Genomic DNA, 16,012 nt, shown 5'->3' on the forward strand with positions numbered 1-16,012 from the left:
AAGAAGCAATCTAGTAAGGGCTGTAAGTGGTAAGCAGTGCTATCCTGTTAAGTAAGAGACAGTTCTACAGACAGGAGATAGGGAAGGGCATTGGGCATAATGCCAAATGAATGGGGGTGGAAGGAACTTGCCTAGGGCAAGGAGAGGTTTACACCAATCATCAGGACTTTCAGTTCATACAGACATGGTGGAAATGGCCAAGATGCAATGGCATCCCTCTGATTATTCAAAGCGGGCCCAAAAGCAAGACCTGGATGTCCTGCTCAGAGTGCTAGGGATCAGAGATTGGGGGGGAGGAGGAGGAGGAGGATCTTGGTGTTGCAATTCCTTCCCCTCTTCCCACTGAGGCCTAGCAGGCTTTGAAGCAGTAGGAACAGTTGTGACAGAAAGAACAAGCAAGAGAAGCCATACAACCACACTGCAGCAACTGATAGAGAGGTTGTAGTTCAATTGGACTGTGAAGAACTCCACAGTAATGTTCTGATTTGCAGTTTAATATTAATTTTTCTAATTAGATTCAAGAGCTGTAAGTAAAGTAATTTCCTAGAAAGATTAGTGTGATGGACAGGTTAGGTTCTGCCTCTCCCTAAGAGTGACAAATGAGAGCTAACGGCATGTTGGCAAGCAGACAGTTGTGTTACCATACCACTCTGTCACAAGGGTGTGTGTGCTTCTTTACAGGTACCCCTGCCCACATGCCAGCCTAAAGGGAGATGCTGGCATTGCAGAGATGGGGGGCCCATTCTCTGGCAACAGCCAGGTCTACCTACAAGAAGCTTCTAGGAATTGTTTTTCTGTTCTCACGCTCTCAGCTTGTTTGCCATATCAGCATATTTTCAGCTTCAGTCAAAGACTGTGTTCTCAACATGATACCGTAGCCTTGCTGAATAGATACTCATTTCAGCCACAAGAAGACTCCTGATGTCATTGTCTCCCCTGATTGGCCATCACCACCTCCTGTGGCAGCATATTCCAAACACCAATCGTGTGTTGCATGAAGAAATGTTTCCTTTTATTAGTCCTAATTCTTCCCCCCAGAATTTTCAATGTATGCCCCCTGGTTGTAGTATTGTGAGAAAGAGAGAAAAATTCCTCTCTGTCAACATTTTCTATCGCATGCATAATTTTATAGACTTCAATCATATCCCACCTCAGACATCTCCTCTCCAAACTAAGGAGTCCCAAACGCTGCAGCCTCTCCTCATAAGGAAGGTGCTCCAATCCCTCAATCATCCTCGTTGCCCTTCTCTGCACTTTTTCTATCTCTTCGATTTGTCTCTACATATGCAGCAATAATAAGCTAGAAATCAACTTTATAATCCTCTCTCATTCCATACTTATTATGAGCAATCTAAAGTCAGAATGAGAAAAAAAAAGCCTTAGACCTGTAGGTCTACTGCTGCCATCAGTTCTTTGTAAACAATGGTTACTCTGTTGCTCAGCCAGTAGTGGGCGGCTGGAATTAATTTAATAAATTTTGTTAGGTTGGACATCAGGAGGCAAAATTGACAGCATGTATTTCTGGACACAGGAAATAGCTTTGAATAGCTGCAGTTGTGAAACCTCCTTTAGACGTCAGACGCTTGTGTTTCTAATTCCATATCACGTGAGCAGGTCTGATGTAATTGTAGTCCTTGTCTGTGGGGAGAACAGTCACTAATACAGCGTTATCTATGCGACCATGCTTGCCTGAAAAAGTCGTCTTCTCAGTACTCTTTACGTTGGAAATACTTTCTGGTACGTCAAACTCCAAAATTATACAAGTTTCTACAGTTGGGGGCAAAAAGAGAGCTTGTTAAACTAGTGCAGATTTCAGGTCAGTATCCTTCTGATTCATGTGAACTAACATTTCCTGCTTCTGTCTCAGGATAAACTCTGGAGAATTATGGGCACAAACGAGCAGATTAAACTTCTAAGTTTTTTAAGGGCTGCTAATCAAGAAACCGTTACAGCCAGAGTCAGTTGCTTTTATATTTGCATATATCACCCTCCGTATTCCAGAGTGGTCTCCTTAATTTATCACCTACTAAAAAGTAATATAAGTTATAGTTCAGCGTAAACACATATCGTGGGAACCATAACACTATATCAAGACGGGTGTGACATGCTGCAAAGCTTGGACATTTTCAGCAGCTGAGTCATAGTAATGAACTTTTAGGCTTATAGACTGTGCATTAATGCCCTCAAGATTTATATTGGGGAGATCCTATATTTTACTGTCAGCTTCTGCATAAAGTCTCATAAAGAATACTGAGAATTTTTGCAATGATTTTAGTTTGAGAAATATTTAATAACAGGATCAAGCTATTCTATTTATATTTTATGATTAGCAAAAAAAAAAAAGGTAAGGTTTGGATCTGAAGCACCCATGGAAGGAACCGGCAGACCAGGATCTTCTTGGCCTTGCCTTTTGCTAAGCAACCACCTGGTAGTACTCAAAATGTGATACTCAAAAGGTGGCACTCAAAAGGTGATACCTGGTAGTACTAGAAAGACTTGGTGAAACCACTTGGGCTAAAAGCCATTCAACATGGATGGCCCAACAAAGGGCCTTTCCCCACTTACCTTAAGCCCTGCGCTACTTGAGGAGAGTAGCGCGGGGTCCCCCTTCACTCCCCACGACAGGGACAGCAACAGCGAAGCTGCCCCGACGAGCTTTACCAGCTCTCAGCGCCCCTCAGTGCACGCATCCCTGGACAGCTTGGAGAAAAACGGTATGCGCTTTATGATGCGACCCGCCCGCACAGAGCGCGGGGTTGGGGGGATGCCCGGGTGCGTACCAGGGATGCCATGAGCTGAGAGCAGCGCACCTCTGTGAGTGGGAAACGCCCAAAGAGAAAGAAAAGAGCAACATTGCCCCTCTAGAACTGGAGGAAGGCTTTTTGTGTGGGAGAAATAGGTGCGTAGTATCCAGTCCTGGCTCTTGAATTTAAATTATTTTTAAAAGTTGACTCTTCATTTTTGCTAACAGAACAGAATTGTTAGTATTCCTTGCCTTGCAGCAAAAATATAGACCAACTCTATCCCCGTCCCTTGCTGTCCTGAGTTCTATCCCTCACTCCTGTTTCCTGGCTTCAAAGGATCAAGAATAGCTTGAGATTTAGAAAGAGACTAGGCACTAGGCAGAGCAATCCTAAACTCAGTTGTACCCTTCTAAATGCACTGAAGCAAATTAACTTGGAAGGGTGTAACTTTTCTGCACTGCCAGAAATCAGGACTACTGTTGGATTATATGGCTCTTTTTTGCCGCCAAGTCTCTGGGTCACTATCCACTCACCATAAGCCGCGGGGTCACCTCTTTAAAAGCCACGGGGGTCCTGGACGCTCCCCACATCTCCGGCGCTCACTGCGCGGCTGCCAGGGATTTACCTCTCTCCCGCCTCCTGGCTGCGCGGCAAATTAGCTCCGCTAAAAAGAGCAACTTTTAAAAAACCCGCTGGTGCCAGCGGTTGTGGAGGAACCTCGGACTGTTTATGCGCGCGGTTGATTCGCTGTAGTGACAGCCGCAGCTCACGGCCAATCTTCAGGGACAACAGGGAGCCTTCAATATCTTGTTAAGTGGGGGTGTCCCCGTCTAAAAGTAAGCAGCTGTAGTGATGGCATCGTGAGACACGTGTCGACGATCCAGTCGAAGTCACGCCTTCACGCCTCCTCAACTTGTTCAAAAGCCCGTGCCGAGCAAATGGAAAATGTCGGCGCCGAGCGAATGAGGAAGTACAAGAGGCGTGCGTGCGAGCTGGCTTCTGCTTTCACTTCCAAACACTGCTGATGACGTGTCTCCACAGAAAGCGCAGCCAACGATTTACTGCTGACGTCAGCATGTGCCGACGTCTTAATAGAGGGCTGTTAGCTTGGGTAAACTTTTGGGGAGTTGCTCCTTAGATTAAACCTGTTTGAACTATTCAGTCTTTTGTTTTCAGTTTTGGAACCCAGAAACATTATTTGGTGTCAAAAGCAGAGAATAAGGATTGTGCTGGCTTCGTCTACAGTTTATTTGCTGAATTAGGAGTTGTACAAATGTGAGACAGTCTCTGTAAGTCTCTGCCATTTCAGAAACATCCCCCAAGCACATTTTCTCCCCTCAACTGTGGGCACCATTTTTATTTTTGGGTGCTCAGAGCATGCAGCTAGGCAGATGCACACCTTTGGATGTGGATGGGACATATTTCTTTGCTCCCTTTTTGGACATATTGTATTTTTTTTGTATATCACAACATTAAGGGGGGGGAACATGCAGTGGTGGGATTCAGCAGGTTTGCACCACTTCGGCAGAACTGGTTAAAATTGTGTTTGTAAATAACCAGTTGTTAAATTATTTGAATCCCACCACCAGAACCGGTTGTTAAATCATTTGAATCCCACCACTGGTTGCATGCTTCATGTTTACATGTGTTATGTCGTCAAAGCCCTAAACCTTTTTTCCCATACAGTAGAAATGGGAGAGGAAGGTCCTGCTTGGGCTCCCGTGATTGCTGTAGATTCTCCACCAATCAGAAGCATTTCCTTAGCAGAAGGAGAGAGAGGGCAGAAGGGAAAGTGTGGTGATGGAACAACCAATCAGAATGCAGGGAAAATGGGATGTTTGCGCCTGCGCATTTGCATTGTAAAAAAAAAGCAGGTTCGTACAAAGGGACAGAAAGAAAATTGATTGTTTCCTTCATGGAAAATGGGCACCTATACGGAAGTGACCTAAGTTGTCTTTGATTCTTTAGTTCTCTTGGTGGACTGACTTGAACTTAAGAGTCCTGGATGGGCCATAGGCTTGTGTTGCCAGGAACTGCCTGAATTGGTCCATCAGGCCTAGCTGTTTATGCCCCTCTGGATCTTACCTCTGAGGTAGCCAGACTTCATTGCCAAATCTCCAGGAATTTCTCACTCTGAAGCTGGCAACTCTAGGGCTGTATCAGAATCTAAATTGTGTTAATACAGGATGATCAGAAGGCACAAAGCAAGCCAGGGCTGGGCAAGCAGATAAATCTTTAGCAGCTCATCAAAGGAAACGTCCTGGGTAAGCAGAGGAAAAACACATTAACACAGGGAAGCAGGCAGATGGAAACAAGGCCAAGATGGAATCATAGAGCAAATATACTTGTCAGAGAGTGACACAGACAAGAATGAAGAAAAAGTAATGTATAGGAAGCAGGGTAAAGGTCACTGATTATTTGCTCATGGGTGTTGTTAGAAAGATGGGTAAAGAGATGTGTCAAGGCCAATTTTTTTTCTTAAGGGAACATGGAAAATGTTGGCCTCAGATCTAGAACAACAATTTGAGCCTAGAGCCAGGCATTGGCCCTGATGATAATTCAGCTAATGAACTGACTCTGTCATTGTTCTGATTTTTCAGTTTCTGACTGTTGTGCTCCTTGTAAGTGTTATTAGGAAAGGATTAACTACTGGGCAATTATGGAATGCACTTTCCAGTATCCACAGTTCTATTTTCCAATAACTGCTGAGTTGTACGGTTTGAGGTTGCCTGCTTGTTGCCTGAATAAATAGAATTCCTATTGAAATAACCATCATTGCAAGAACATGTATTGCATGAAGGAAATACTTAGTATATTAGAATTCATCCAGGTCCTGAACGAAGTACAGAAGAGAGGCATTTATTCTACAGTCATTGCCAGTACAAAGCCAAGAAGTTAATAATAATTTAGCATTTAAATAGTGTTCATTTTGCTTCACATGCATTGTCTCTATAATTCTTTTTACCATTCCTGAAAGGTAAATCTGTGTTGTTAACCTCCCGTTGCAAATGGAATGGAACTTGGGCTTATTTGCAATAAGTGAATGCATAGCTGATGTGGAATCTTCTTGGCAACTAATATTCTGTCCTATAGCACACCTTTTTCCGTCAACAGTGTAATCTACCATCCACAATTCATTTTGTATCTATAGTTTAAATAAAGGCTTTGAACTGAAACATCCCAGCAATGGGACAGATATGCTTATATTATACATGCAATATATTCCTCACTATACTTGTGATATTGTCACAGTCTATGGAAAGATCAACATTTCTAAATAGAAATTTTGAAGTGTCACTAGACAAGACATAGCATTGCTATTTTGTTCATGTTAACTCTCTTACCTCTCTTGTTTCTTTTTTTGCAGATGACCGTCATGTCTCACTTAAAGGATCTCAAAGATGACTTCCACAGTGACACTGTCCTCTCCTTCTTAAATGAACAGCGTATTCGGGGTGTTTTGTGTGATGTCACTATAATTGTAGAAGACACCAAATTCAAAGCCCATAGCAATGTCCTGGCTGCTTCAAGCCTTTATTTCAAAAATATATTTTGGAGTCGTACAATCTGTATTTCTGGACATGTATTAGAATTAGATGATCTCAAGGCTGAAGTGTTCACAGAAATTCTTAACTACATCTACAGTTCCACTGTGGTCATTAAACGGCAAGAGGCTGTTTTAGACCTTGCAGCTGCAGGAAAAAAACTAGGAATATCATTTCTGGAAGGCCTTACAGAAAAGAATTTCTCAAATTCGCCTTGTCTATACTCATTTTGCAGTACAGAGAAGGGTGAAGTGAAAGAAGAGAAAAGGCAAGAAGAGTCTGCCATCACAAATGGACCAAGAATCACAAATGCGTATTCAATTTTTGAGTCTGAGAATAGTAATAATTTGTTTTCTCCTCTTGACCTGCGAGCAAGTTTTAAAAAAATTCCTGAGACAACTAAAGCATCCCAAGTTGATCAAGAGACAAACAATGCTTGCAAAGACTTAGAGCCAGCTAGTACATTAGCTGAACATTCCTATGCTGTTACTGCAAGTTGTGATGCTTTTCAGCGAAATTCATTTTATCACCACGAGAGCAGTCCCCTATGTAAAATAACTGAGAATGGTTCTGAAGCAGTTCAGCCAGTACCTCCAGCTGAATCAACAGCTCGAGTGTTTAGTACATCAAAGACTGCTTTTAATTCCCAGGCCACTGATGTGGGTGCAATACAGGTACCAACCCACAAAGGAGCCAACACAGAGGCTCCCCATAAAGCAGTAACTGATCAGACAGTTCCTTTTCAAAAAACCCATACAAATTCTGGCAACTTTCTCTCTTCCAAAGAAGGTGAAAATAAATCTGATCCTGTTTCAGGGTCAATAGTTACTTCCATTCCACATATTTATAATGGTAACTGTTGTACTGAGTCATTTAATGATGGAGCACAGTTCAGCACTCATTCTCAGCTTCACTCACAGCCTCAAGAACCTTTAATCTGCAAATACTGTAGTAAACAGTTTGAAGGTACTACTGGACTAGAAGTGCATGAAGAAGTGTGCAGGGGATTGAGTGATGTATGCGTTCAAAGTGAAAACGAGCATTATTTGGACAATTTTGCTGCTTCTAGTTCAAAGACTGATGTCTCATATAGAAACTCAGAGCCTGAAATGACTGAAAATAGTCTCACTGATCTTTCTGTCCCAAATTGCACATTGCCAGAAACAGACCACTTTGTTAATATGGTTGATGGACAGATACTTTATACTTGCAATGTTTGCAAACGTACCTATGTTACCTTGTCCAGCCTCCGAAGGCATTCAAACGTTCATTCATGGAGAAGAACCTATCCATGCCATTACTGCAATAAGGTATTTGCATTAGCAGAATATCGTACCAGGCATGAAATCTGGCACACAGGAGAAAGACGGTATCAGTGTATCTTCTGCCTTGAGACCTTTATGACATATTATATACTCAAAAACCACCAGAAATCTTTCCATGCAATTGACCATCGACTGGGAGTAAATAAGAAAACTGCTAATGGAGGCTTAAAACCAAGTGTGTATCCTTACAAACTTTATAGGCTTTTGCCTATGAAATGCAGAAGGTCGCCATATAAAAGCTATGAGAACTCATCGTACGGAAGCATCCAAATTGACAAAGCTACTTCTAGTACTTGTATAATTCAGAATGCCATCACATCTGAACTACCGTCGCTGAATTTTTCAAACAATATGCTGTCAAACACATCTGTTTCCTTGGATGCATCTCCATGTAATGATGCAACTGCAGCAGCAGCTGTGAACTCTTCAAACATTTCTTCTTCCCATGAAGCTAGTGCATCAGAATCAGACCTTAAAAATGATACTTATTGTGCTGAAAGGCCATCGGTCCCCACTGAACTTAGCTCTGGTCTTCAGGAATACGCATCGTCTATTATAACATTTAGTAGTAGTAATGCCACTGAAAATTCAGCCTCTGTTATTAACTACAGTAATTCAACATCTTCTGTGATAATGCACAGTGGTAGAGTTTCATCTGTAATAATGCACAGCAATGCTATCAGTGCAATAGGAAACAGTAATATGGGAACTTCAGATATTACAGTCAGAACAGATGGTGATGAAGATATGCAAGGGACAGAGGACAACAAAAGAACAAGAAGCAATAGGGAAAAGAAGAAAGTGTTAGAATACAACAGAGAAGAGACATCAGATCAGTTAACAAAAATGGCGAGTTCAGGAATGTCCTCTAACACAACCACAGATATTTTTGAACCTTCAAGTAAGACTGAAACCTACATTGCAAAACCTGCTTTACCAGGAACATCTGCTGATAGCAATGTTGCCCCTCTTTGTCAAATAACCGTCAAAATTGGGGATGAAGCCATTGTGAAAAGACATATTTTGGGATCCAAATTGTTTTACAAAAAAGGCAGAAGATCTAGACATGAGTCCAAAGAAGAGCATACAGTTCAGATTACAGAACGAGAAAAAAGAGAGAGAACTGTGTCTCGTGTCTGTAGGTCAGACTACATTGAGCTCAGTGAAATGTGTGATGATGTAAGTGACCAAGACTCCAATGATAAGCCCTGGAGACCATATTACAATTACAAACCCAAAAAGAAGTCTAAACATTTAAGAAAAAGGAGAAAGGCAAAGTGGAGGGAAAAGTGCAGAAGTAATTATTCCTACAGAAGAAATGAAAAGACAGGAGTCACAAATTATGCACTTAGAAACATTCCTGAAGAAAAAATCCTTAGTCAAGAAGATGAGAAAATGCCGAGTCTTCACTGTGAACTCTGTGAAAGGCAGCACTCTTCTACGGAAGAAGCTGTGGAGCATTTGCACAAGGACACCATTCCTTCCGAGGGTTATATTTGTGAGATGTGTCAAAAACAGTTCCAGAGTCCATCAACTCTAAGGATGCATATGCGGAGTCATATGGGAGAGAAAACTTACCCTTGCAAAACTTGTGGAAAGAGTTTTTCTGTACCTGGAAACCTACAGAAGCATGAGCGTACCCACTTGGGTGTCAAGGATTTTGTCTGTCAGTATTGCAACAAGGGATTCACTCTGAATGAAACGCTCAAAATACATGAGAGAATTCATACAGGAGAAAAGCGCTACCACTGTCAGTTCTGCTCTCAGAGTTTCTTGTATCTTTCTACTAAAAGGAATCATGAGCAAAGACATAAACGTGAGAATAGTGGGAAAGGATATGCATGTTTTCAGTGCCCCAAAGTCTGCAAGACAGCAGCTGCTCTTGGAATGCACCAGAAGAAACACCTCTTCAAAAATCCCAAGCAAGAGGATAAAAAAGATGATTTATTTCCTGAAAGCACTAAATCTTTTGTAAATCAACATTTAATTGATTCAGATGGACATCAAACAACTAAACCTTTAATTTCTCAACGTGTGATTGATTCAGCTGAACTTGAAGGAAGTAATGTTCAGAATACCACATCAAATGTGGGACTTTAAGAAAGAATATCTCAGAGAAATGAGAGGAAGAAAGACCAGAAATACAACAAATTAATGCAAAATACATGAAAATTCTAAAGAGGTATTGTTCTGCATATGTATACGTTTAATATATTGTATGAAAAAATGTGCCATAAAGACGCCAAAACTGGAATGATAGGATTTCTGGTATGAAGGTATACTAATATCAGGTGTGCTATATCCCACAGAGGAACACTATAATCTGCCTAGTTGCAAATTTTAGTAGGAGACCAACATTAACTATTGAACTAGACTGAGACCATTCTGAACAAAGTTAAGGTAAAACATTTAGTTTCAGAGCATAGTAATGTTGATGAATTTATACCAGTAATAGAATACACCCAGTATTCCTAACCAAAATTTAATTCTGTAGCTTGAAAGTTTAATTTAGCCATAGTTCAGAATATACTATTTTTTATAAAGATCCTAGTAGTGAATACTGTTTTTGTCCAGTATTTGTCATCTGAAATAGTAGCTACAACAATTCTTAAGTCTGAATACACTGCTAGGGAACAGCCTCTTGAGCACTGGTGAATATAAAAAATCTTTACGTTGTTAAGTGCAAACTGCAGTGTATTATGGGATCGTTAAATGTTAGTGCTATCTAATAGGAAGCTTGATCAAGAAGATAGTTAAATAAATACAAATATCATAATCCTCATTGGCTTAAATGTGCATTTCAGATGGAACTGATGTAGCATTTGAAAGAACCCTTTCCTCCCTTCTGGTCCTTGGCCATGTGCTTTATCACATAGACCTTTCCTTTCAGTGGCATGCCCATGTGTGCCTCCCTAATGAGCATATAGCCATCCTTCTCTTTTCTTACTAGTTTGATCCACAAGTTACTCTTTTTTTTTTTGAGCAAGAGTAATATGCATGCATAACAGCCAGAGGAGAAGAAGAGTAATGGAATGCATACATGGGAAATGTAAATTAATCTATTTAAAATTATGATTGGCACAGTGGAGCATATGGGTTCCTATGCATGAATGGCCAAGGGCCAAACAAGAAAGGTGCAGGAAAGAAGATTTTCCATTTTTTGATCTTAGGACATCTTTATAACATTATTTCGTTTTGCTGCCCTTACAGAAGTCTAGTAATTGACTGCATTAGGCAGATATCCCCTGATACAGGCTAAAGCTACTCTGAATTTCCTGTCTCTCACCAGGACGATGCAGATCAAACTTCTGGCTTCCATATAGGAGAACTAATGCAAAAAAAGTGGTTCGAAATCTCAGTTTCTGGATGCCTTCATACTTTTGAGTCCCTATGGAACAGAAACACTGGTTAACCTGCTGTAGGGAATATATCTCTAGGCCCCTTGTAAAGTAGTGATGACTGTTTTTGTCCAATAACTCACTCTTGATTTTGGAGCATCAGGCTGCATACTGATAATCTGATCATGAACTAATCATCTACATTAGGAAGCACTTTTTGGAATATTTTTCATCAGATAATGAACATTTTTCTAATAACCTCTGTGGGCTTTGGCAGATAGTTATACATTTTGTTTGGGTTAATCAACACTGTCACTTATTCAGTAACAGGAGGAAGATCAGCCATCTAATACAAACAGCCTATTTTGTAAAGGTTTGTTATTTATGGCTGCATATTCATGAAGATATCTATGGCAAATAAAGTTTGTACAGAAATTGCCAAAAAGAGACAATATGTCAAGAGAAAGCATCAGTAAGTCAAGAGTTTATCATTGTTTTGTGATGGTATGGGGTGGTGGTGAATTTTATTGGTGCAATCCTGAGATTTGTTTTATAAGGCTATCAAAAAGGAGATATTTACATTTGAAAGTTCGGGAAGGTCTGCAGACTACAATTTATAGCTTAGAAATGCTCTAAATAATATTCATAATACTGCCCCTGACACATTTTCATAATTATACTTTATTTACACCAAATGACTTGGATGCTGAAAGCAGTGAATGGAATTATATTTATGGAAGGCACCTTTGCCACGTCTCCCTTCCCGCTTAGGCTTGGAGGCCCTGTCAGAATAGTTTGCAGTACTAAGATTGCAACTGATGTGGAATAGCAATCTACTTTTGAATGAAGAAAGCATGAGTTGGAAGATTACCTCATTATGTTTCCAGGCTGCACAGGAGGGTAGTAGTAAAGATATCACTCTGTTCACACATCCTGTGAACTGAATAAAAATACAAGGTTGGATCCAGACAAGTCTTTCTGTTCACAGACCACCTCCTTCCTCTCCCAAGATTAGTGCATGAATGGAATGGACATTTTGCATCCAACCCTTAGAATAATGCAAATTAAATATCACACTGATATCAGTATTGAAAGAATTTTTCTCTTCCATATGAACATTTTTGTTTGTTTGTTTGTTTGTTTCTTCCATAGCCACCTTGGACCCCTGCAATTAAGTATGTATATACTATAGTCTTACTTTTAGTGAGATCTCAAATAATGACATTTTCAAGAATGACATGTATGCTAATGATTCTAGACCAAAGCAAATAATATGTAATATTTATACATAGCTATAATTTTACAAGTATTTTATATAATTGTGTAATTCATATAAAAAAACCTTGTGTTATGTTTGAGGGCTTTGTATATTTTGATAAATTACAATATCTTTGTAATTCTGTATGTTCTCTACAGTTAATAGAAAAGCAAGTTTAAAATGGCAGCATCATGTTTATAGTTAAACACTGGGATTTACTATGTCTGTGTAATGCATAAAATATTACTGGTCAAATTAGCATTAAAACAAGTCTAAACGATGGTACATATTGTTAACGACAGTAGATTACTACATAATGGCATCTGTATTTTTGTTTTAAAAGTATGACTTATCTGGTGTTCAAAACTGTGAAAACGATCTTTCTTTTCTTTTCTTTTTTTGTATTTCTTTCATTAAAATAACCAGTCTGTTTTTGGAAAATTTGTGAGATTATTTTAGCCTTCTTTTCATAAGCTGCTACCCTCAAACTGCTCACTAAAACAGCACTGAATTAAAGGTAATGATTTTATTCTGAAATAAGTGATTTGAAAAATGGAGATAAGTTTCAGAGGGTAGCCATGTTAGTATGCAGTAGAATAGCTAGATCCAAGTCCAGTAGCACCCTTGAGATCAACAGGATTTTCAGGGTAGAAGCTTTCAAGAGTTAAAGCTTCCTTCTGTCAGATATTGAAGGTGACAGATCAACAGATGTATAACTTGTCTATATTTAGACTATTGCAAGAACCCTGTTCACATAATAGAGTGGCACTGCAGTAGCTTTCCTTTCAAATCCTGCAAAACTGATCACGGAAAAATGAATAACCATAGAAAGAGTTTTTGTTAGTCATTTAGGTACTTATTTAGTGAATTCCGATTCTACAATAATTATTTTATGGTACTAAGAGGCTAGTCTGGACTCTGGAAGCTAGGATACAAATTGACAAGGCAACATGGGAGGAATCGTATTTCAGAGAGTGGGAAAGAGTGGCTGTGACTCAATAGTAGAGTAGAGCATCTGCTTGGCATGTAGAAGGCTTAATCCCTAGCATCTTCTGCTTTGAAGAACTCACTTGCGTCACTTCGGAAGGAGTGCTAATGCCTCTTGGCGACCTCCCTGGATTTGCCTGGAGGGGGTGCCATTTTATGCTCGGGGGACACGCACAATTTCAGTGCTTGCCCTGGGCACCATTTGCCTCTGGGTAGGGTGGGGGGGCAATGCAGAGATCCCTGGGCCAGCTGGCAGAAAAAAGATCTTATCCTTCCATCCTGGCGACAGTTAAGTTTTAAAGGAAAAGCAGCAGCACCCTCCTCACTGTGTAGCCTTTGGTGGGATGGAGAGAAGCCAAGGCAAAGAGTTCCAGCAGCAAAAAAATATTTTTTTTTTTGCAACAGCGCTGTCCTTCCTGAAAGCCTGGGGAGGCAGGGAGAGCCAAGGCAAAGCGCCCCATCACTGCTGCTTCGCAAAACAATAATATATATATTTGCAACAGTACTCTCCTCGCTGTGTAGCCCTGGGGAAGGGAGCCAAGGCAAAGAGCCAGCAAATACATCTTTATTACTCAATTTACATGGTTATCTCAAAAAGACCTTCCTGACTGCTACCCTGCACTGTGGGACAAAGTCAAAATGTCCCAACATCATATTTAGTAAAGTGGGACTTCAGTGCAGTCACCCAGCTTCTTTCCAAGCAGAATGAAAATTACTGAGACTTCTTAGTGCCTTGTAGCCTGATGTTGAGAAGCTGATATCCCTCCACCAAGCACATCCATCCCATTAGAATTGTGAAGGCATAATAGGTGAGGCGCAAATATACCCTTTCATGTTACTCAAACAGCTCGAGGGGCTTTTTCGCGCAGCAGAAATAAAACGCCCTGCAAATGTTTTGAAAAGATCCATTTTGTCTTTTTTAGTTCACACAGCCAGCTGAAAACAACCAGCCAAAAGTGTTGCCAGCCAAAACAGTTCTTTTTTTCCTGCCTGCCACCCAACAAAGTTTCCTCTGCTTGCAGCTCATCCAATGGCCCTTTCATTGTAAAAAGTAGATGAATAAAGCTGAGTTTGGCCGCACACATTTTTTGTTTTGAGGGAGCTGTCTGCAAAGCTATGATGACACAAACATACACATATTGCAGCTTCTCTAATCGTGTCATTGTAGCTTCACAAACAGCTCCCCTCCCTAAAAAAAAGGAAAAATGACACATGTGCAGTATCAAACGTCGTTAATCTACTTTATTCATCTACTTTTTACTGTGAAATGGACATCAGATGAGCTACAATTAGAGGAAACCTCTGTGGGGAACCTTCATAGAAAATCTCTGCTGCAGCATACAAAATGGTGGGCGCAACTGCAGCGAAAGTGAAAGAGCTGGGGAGAGGAGGCAGGAGAAATAGGATGTTTCCTCCCTGCTTTGTTTGCGCAGGGCAAACAGGAAATGTCTTCAACCCGTCTTCAGGAAAAAAGATCGCTGGTTTAGCAATTTTTGAAAAACCTGGATTGGGAGAAATAAAACAACCTGGAACATTTTGGGGGAGAGAGCTGCACGAATTTCTTCCACAAAATGCTCTACATGACGTCCACAAGATGTTATATTTCTGCTGTATGGAAAGGGCCAATACATTGATTTACTTTTACTAGGTCGTATTTTATTTATGAAATACACATGCATGTGTTTAAAGTGGCCCTTCCAGCACACACAAATAAAACATTTTCAGGCAAGAAATAAGACACTTCCTTTATGGATTTCCACATGGTTTTTAGCCCAAAACATTTTATTTCTAGCCTGAAAATGTTTTATTTGCATACTGTTCCCTAGTGATTTTTTGTGAAAATGTTTTGAAAACGTTATCACTTGCTGCGTCATCTTTTTAAAACGTTTCCCACGCCTCTCCACAGTTCCCAGGCTTCCTCATCAGTGCCTTTTGAGCTCATGCCAGCCATCTTGGACTGTATTTTCATCGGGGTTTTTTTTCAAAAATTTGGGTTGTCGTGCCTATGCAGAAAATCTCAGCATGAGGCTTTGAAGCTTCGTAGTTACAAATCTAAAAAGTTTAGAAAAAAATGGACCAACCACAAAATGGAGGCCAGGGAGCATTTTTAAGGGGGTAAGTGTAGCCAAAATATGGTTTTGAAAACATTTGCAAAATGTTTTCAGGGGCTTGTGTGTAAAGGGCCAGTGTTAGAAGTTGCTTTGAATTTGCAGTAGACCTAATACCAAGAAACAGGTGTATGTTCCTATGTGTATGGGGGGAGGCTGAGGGGTGTGGCCTGGGAGCCAAGGGGGCAGCAGCCTGCAAAATTTTGGGAACCACTGTAACACAGCAAATAGTTTTGCTCTGTGTCTCCAAGTTTTTGAGAATGAATTGTTGGACAGAGACAGTGTGACTACCAGGTCCCTCCTGGCTGCTGGCAGGGGATGGGACAATAGGGTTGCCAGATCCAGGTTGGGAAACTACTGAAGATTTGAGGCTGAAGCCTGTGGAGGACATGGACCTTAGTGAGAATCAATGCTGTACAGTCCACTCTCCAATACCTATATTTTCTCCAGGGGAACTGATCTCTGTAGTCTAGAAATGAGATTGAATTCTGGGGGATCCCTAGGTCTCACCTGGAGGCTGCGGTCTCTCTGTGTTAGTGGTCTTTCAGCCCTTGTGCAATAGAATACACCCCCTATTAAAAATCAGTTGCCAATCAGATAACATCAACTTCCATCCCCCAAAATGTTTCAGGTTGTTTTATTGCTGCATAAACCACACCTTTATATTGATGCTTTCAGTAGTCAACTGAAATATTACAGCCTGTATT

General features: G+C 40.6%; 1 protein-coding gene across 3 annotated transcripts in view; it reads left to right on the forward strand.

The window, feature by feature from the left end:
* The window catches only part of ZBTB38 (zinc finger and BTB domain containing 38), a 30,495-nt gene extending 17,854 nt beyond the window's left edge, over positions 1-12,641 (forward strand). For all 3 annotated transcript variants that reach the window (XM_048505907.1, XM_048505906.1, XM_048505905.1), the window contains 2 exons: positions 6,112-9,796; positions 12,105-12,641. In XM_048505907.1, the coding sequence (XP_048361864.1) occupies positions 6,112-9,714 (3,603 nt within the window). In that variant the 3' untranslated portion in view covers positions 9,715-9,796; positions 12,105-12,641. The remainder of the gene's footprint in view (positions 1-6,111; positions 9,797-12,104) is intronic.
* The last annotated feature ends 3,371 nt before the right edge of the window (positions 12,642-16,012 follow it).

Source organism: Sphaerodactylus townsendi, linkage group LG08, assembly GCF_021028975.2.
Source record: "Sphaerodactylus townsendi isolate TG3544 linkage group LG08, MPM_Stown_v2.3, whole genome shotgun sequence".
Lineage (NCBI taxonomy): Eukaryota > Metazoa > Chordata > Lepidosauria > Squamata > Sphaerodactylidae > Sphaerodactylus > Sphaerodactylus townsendi.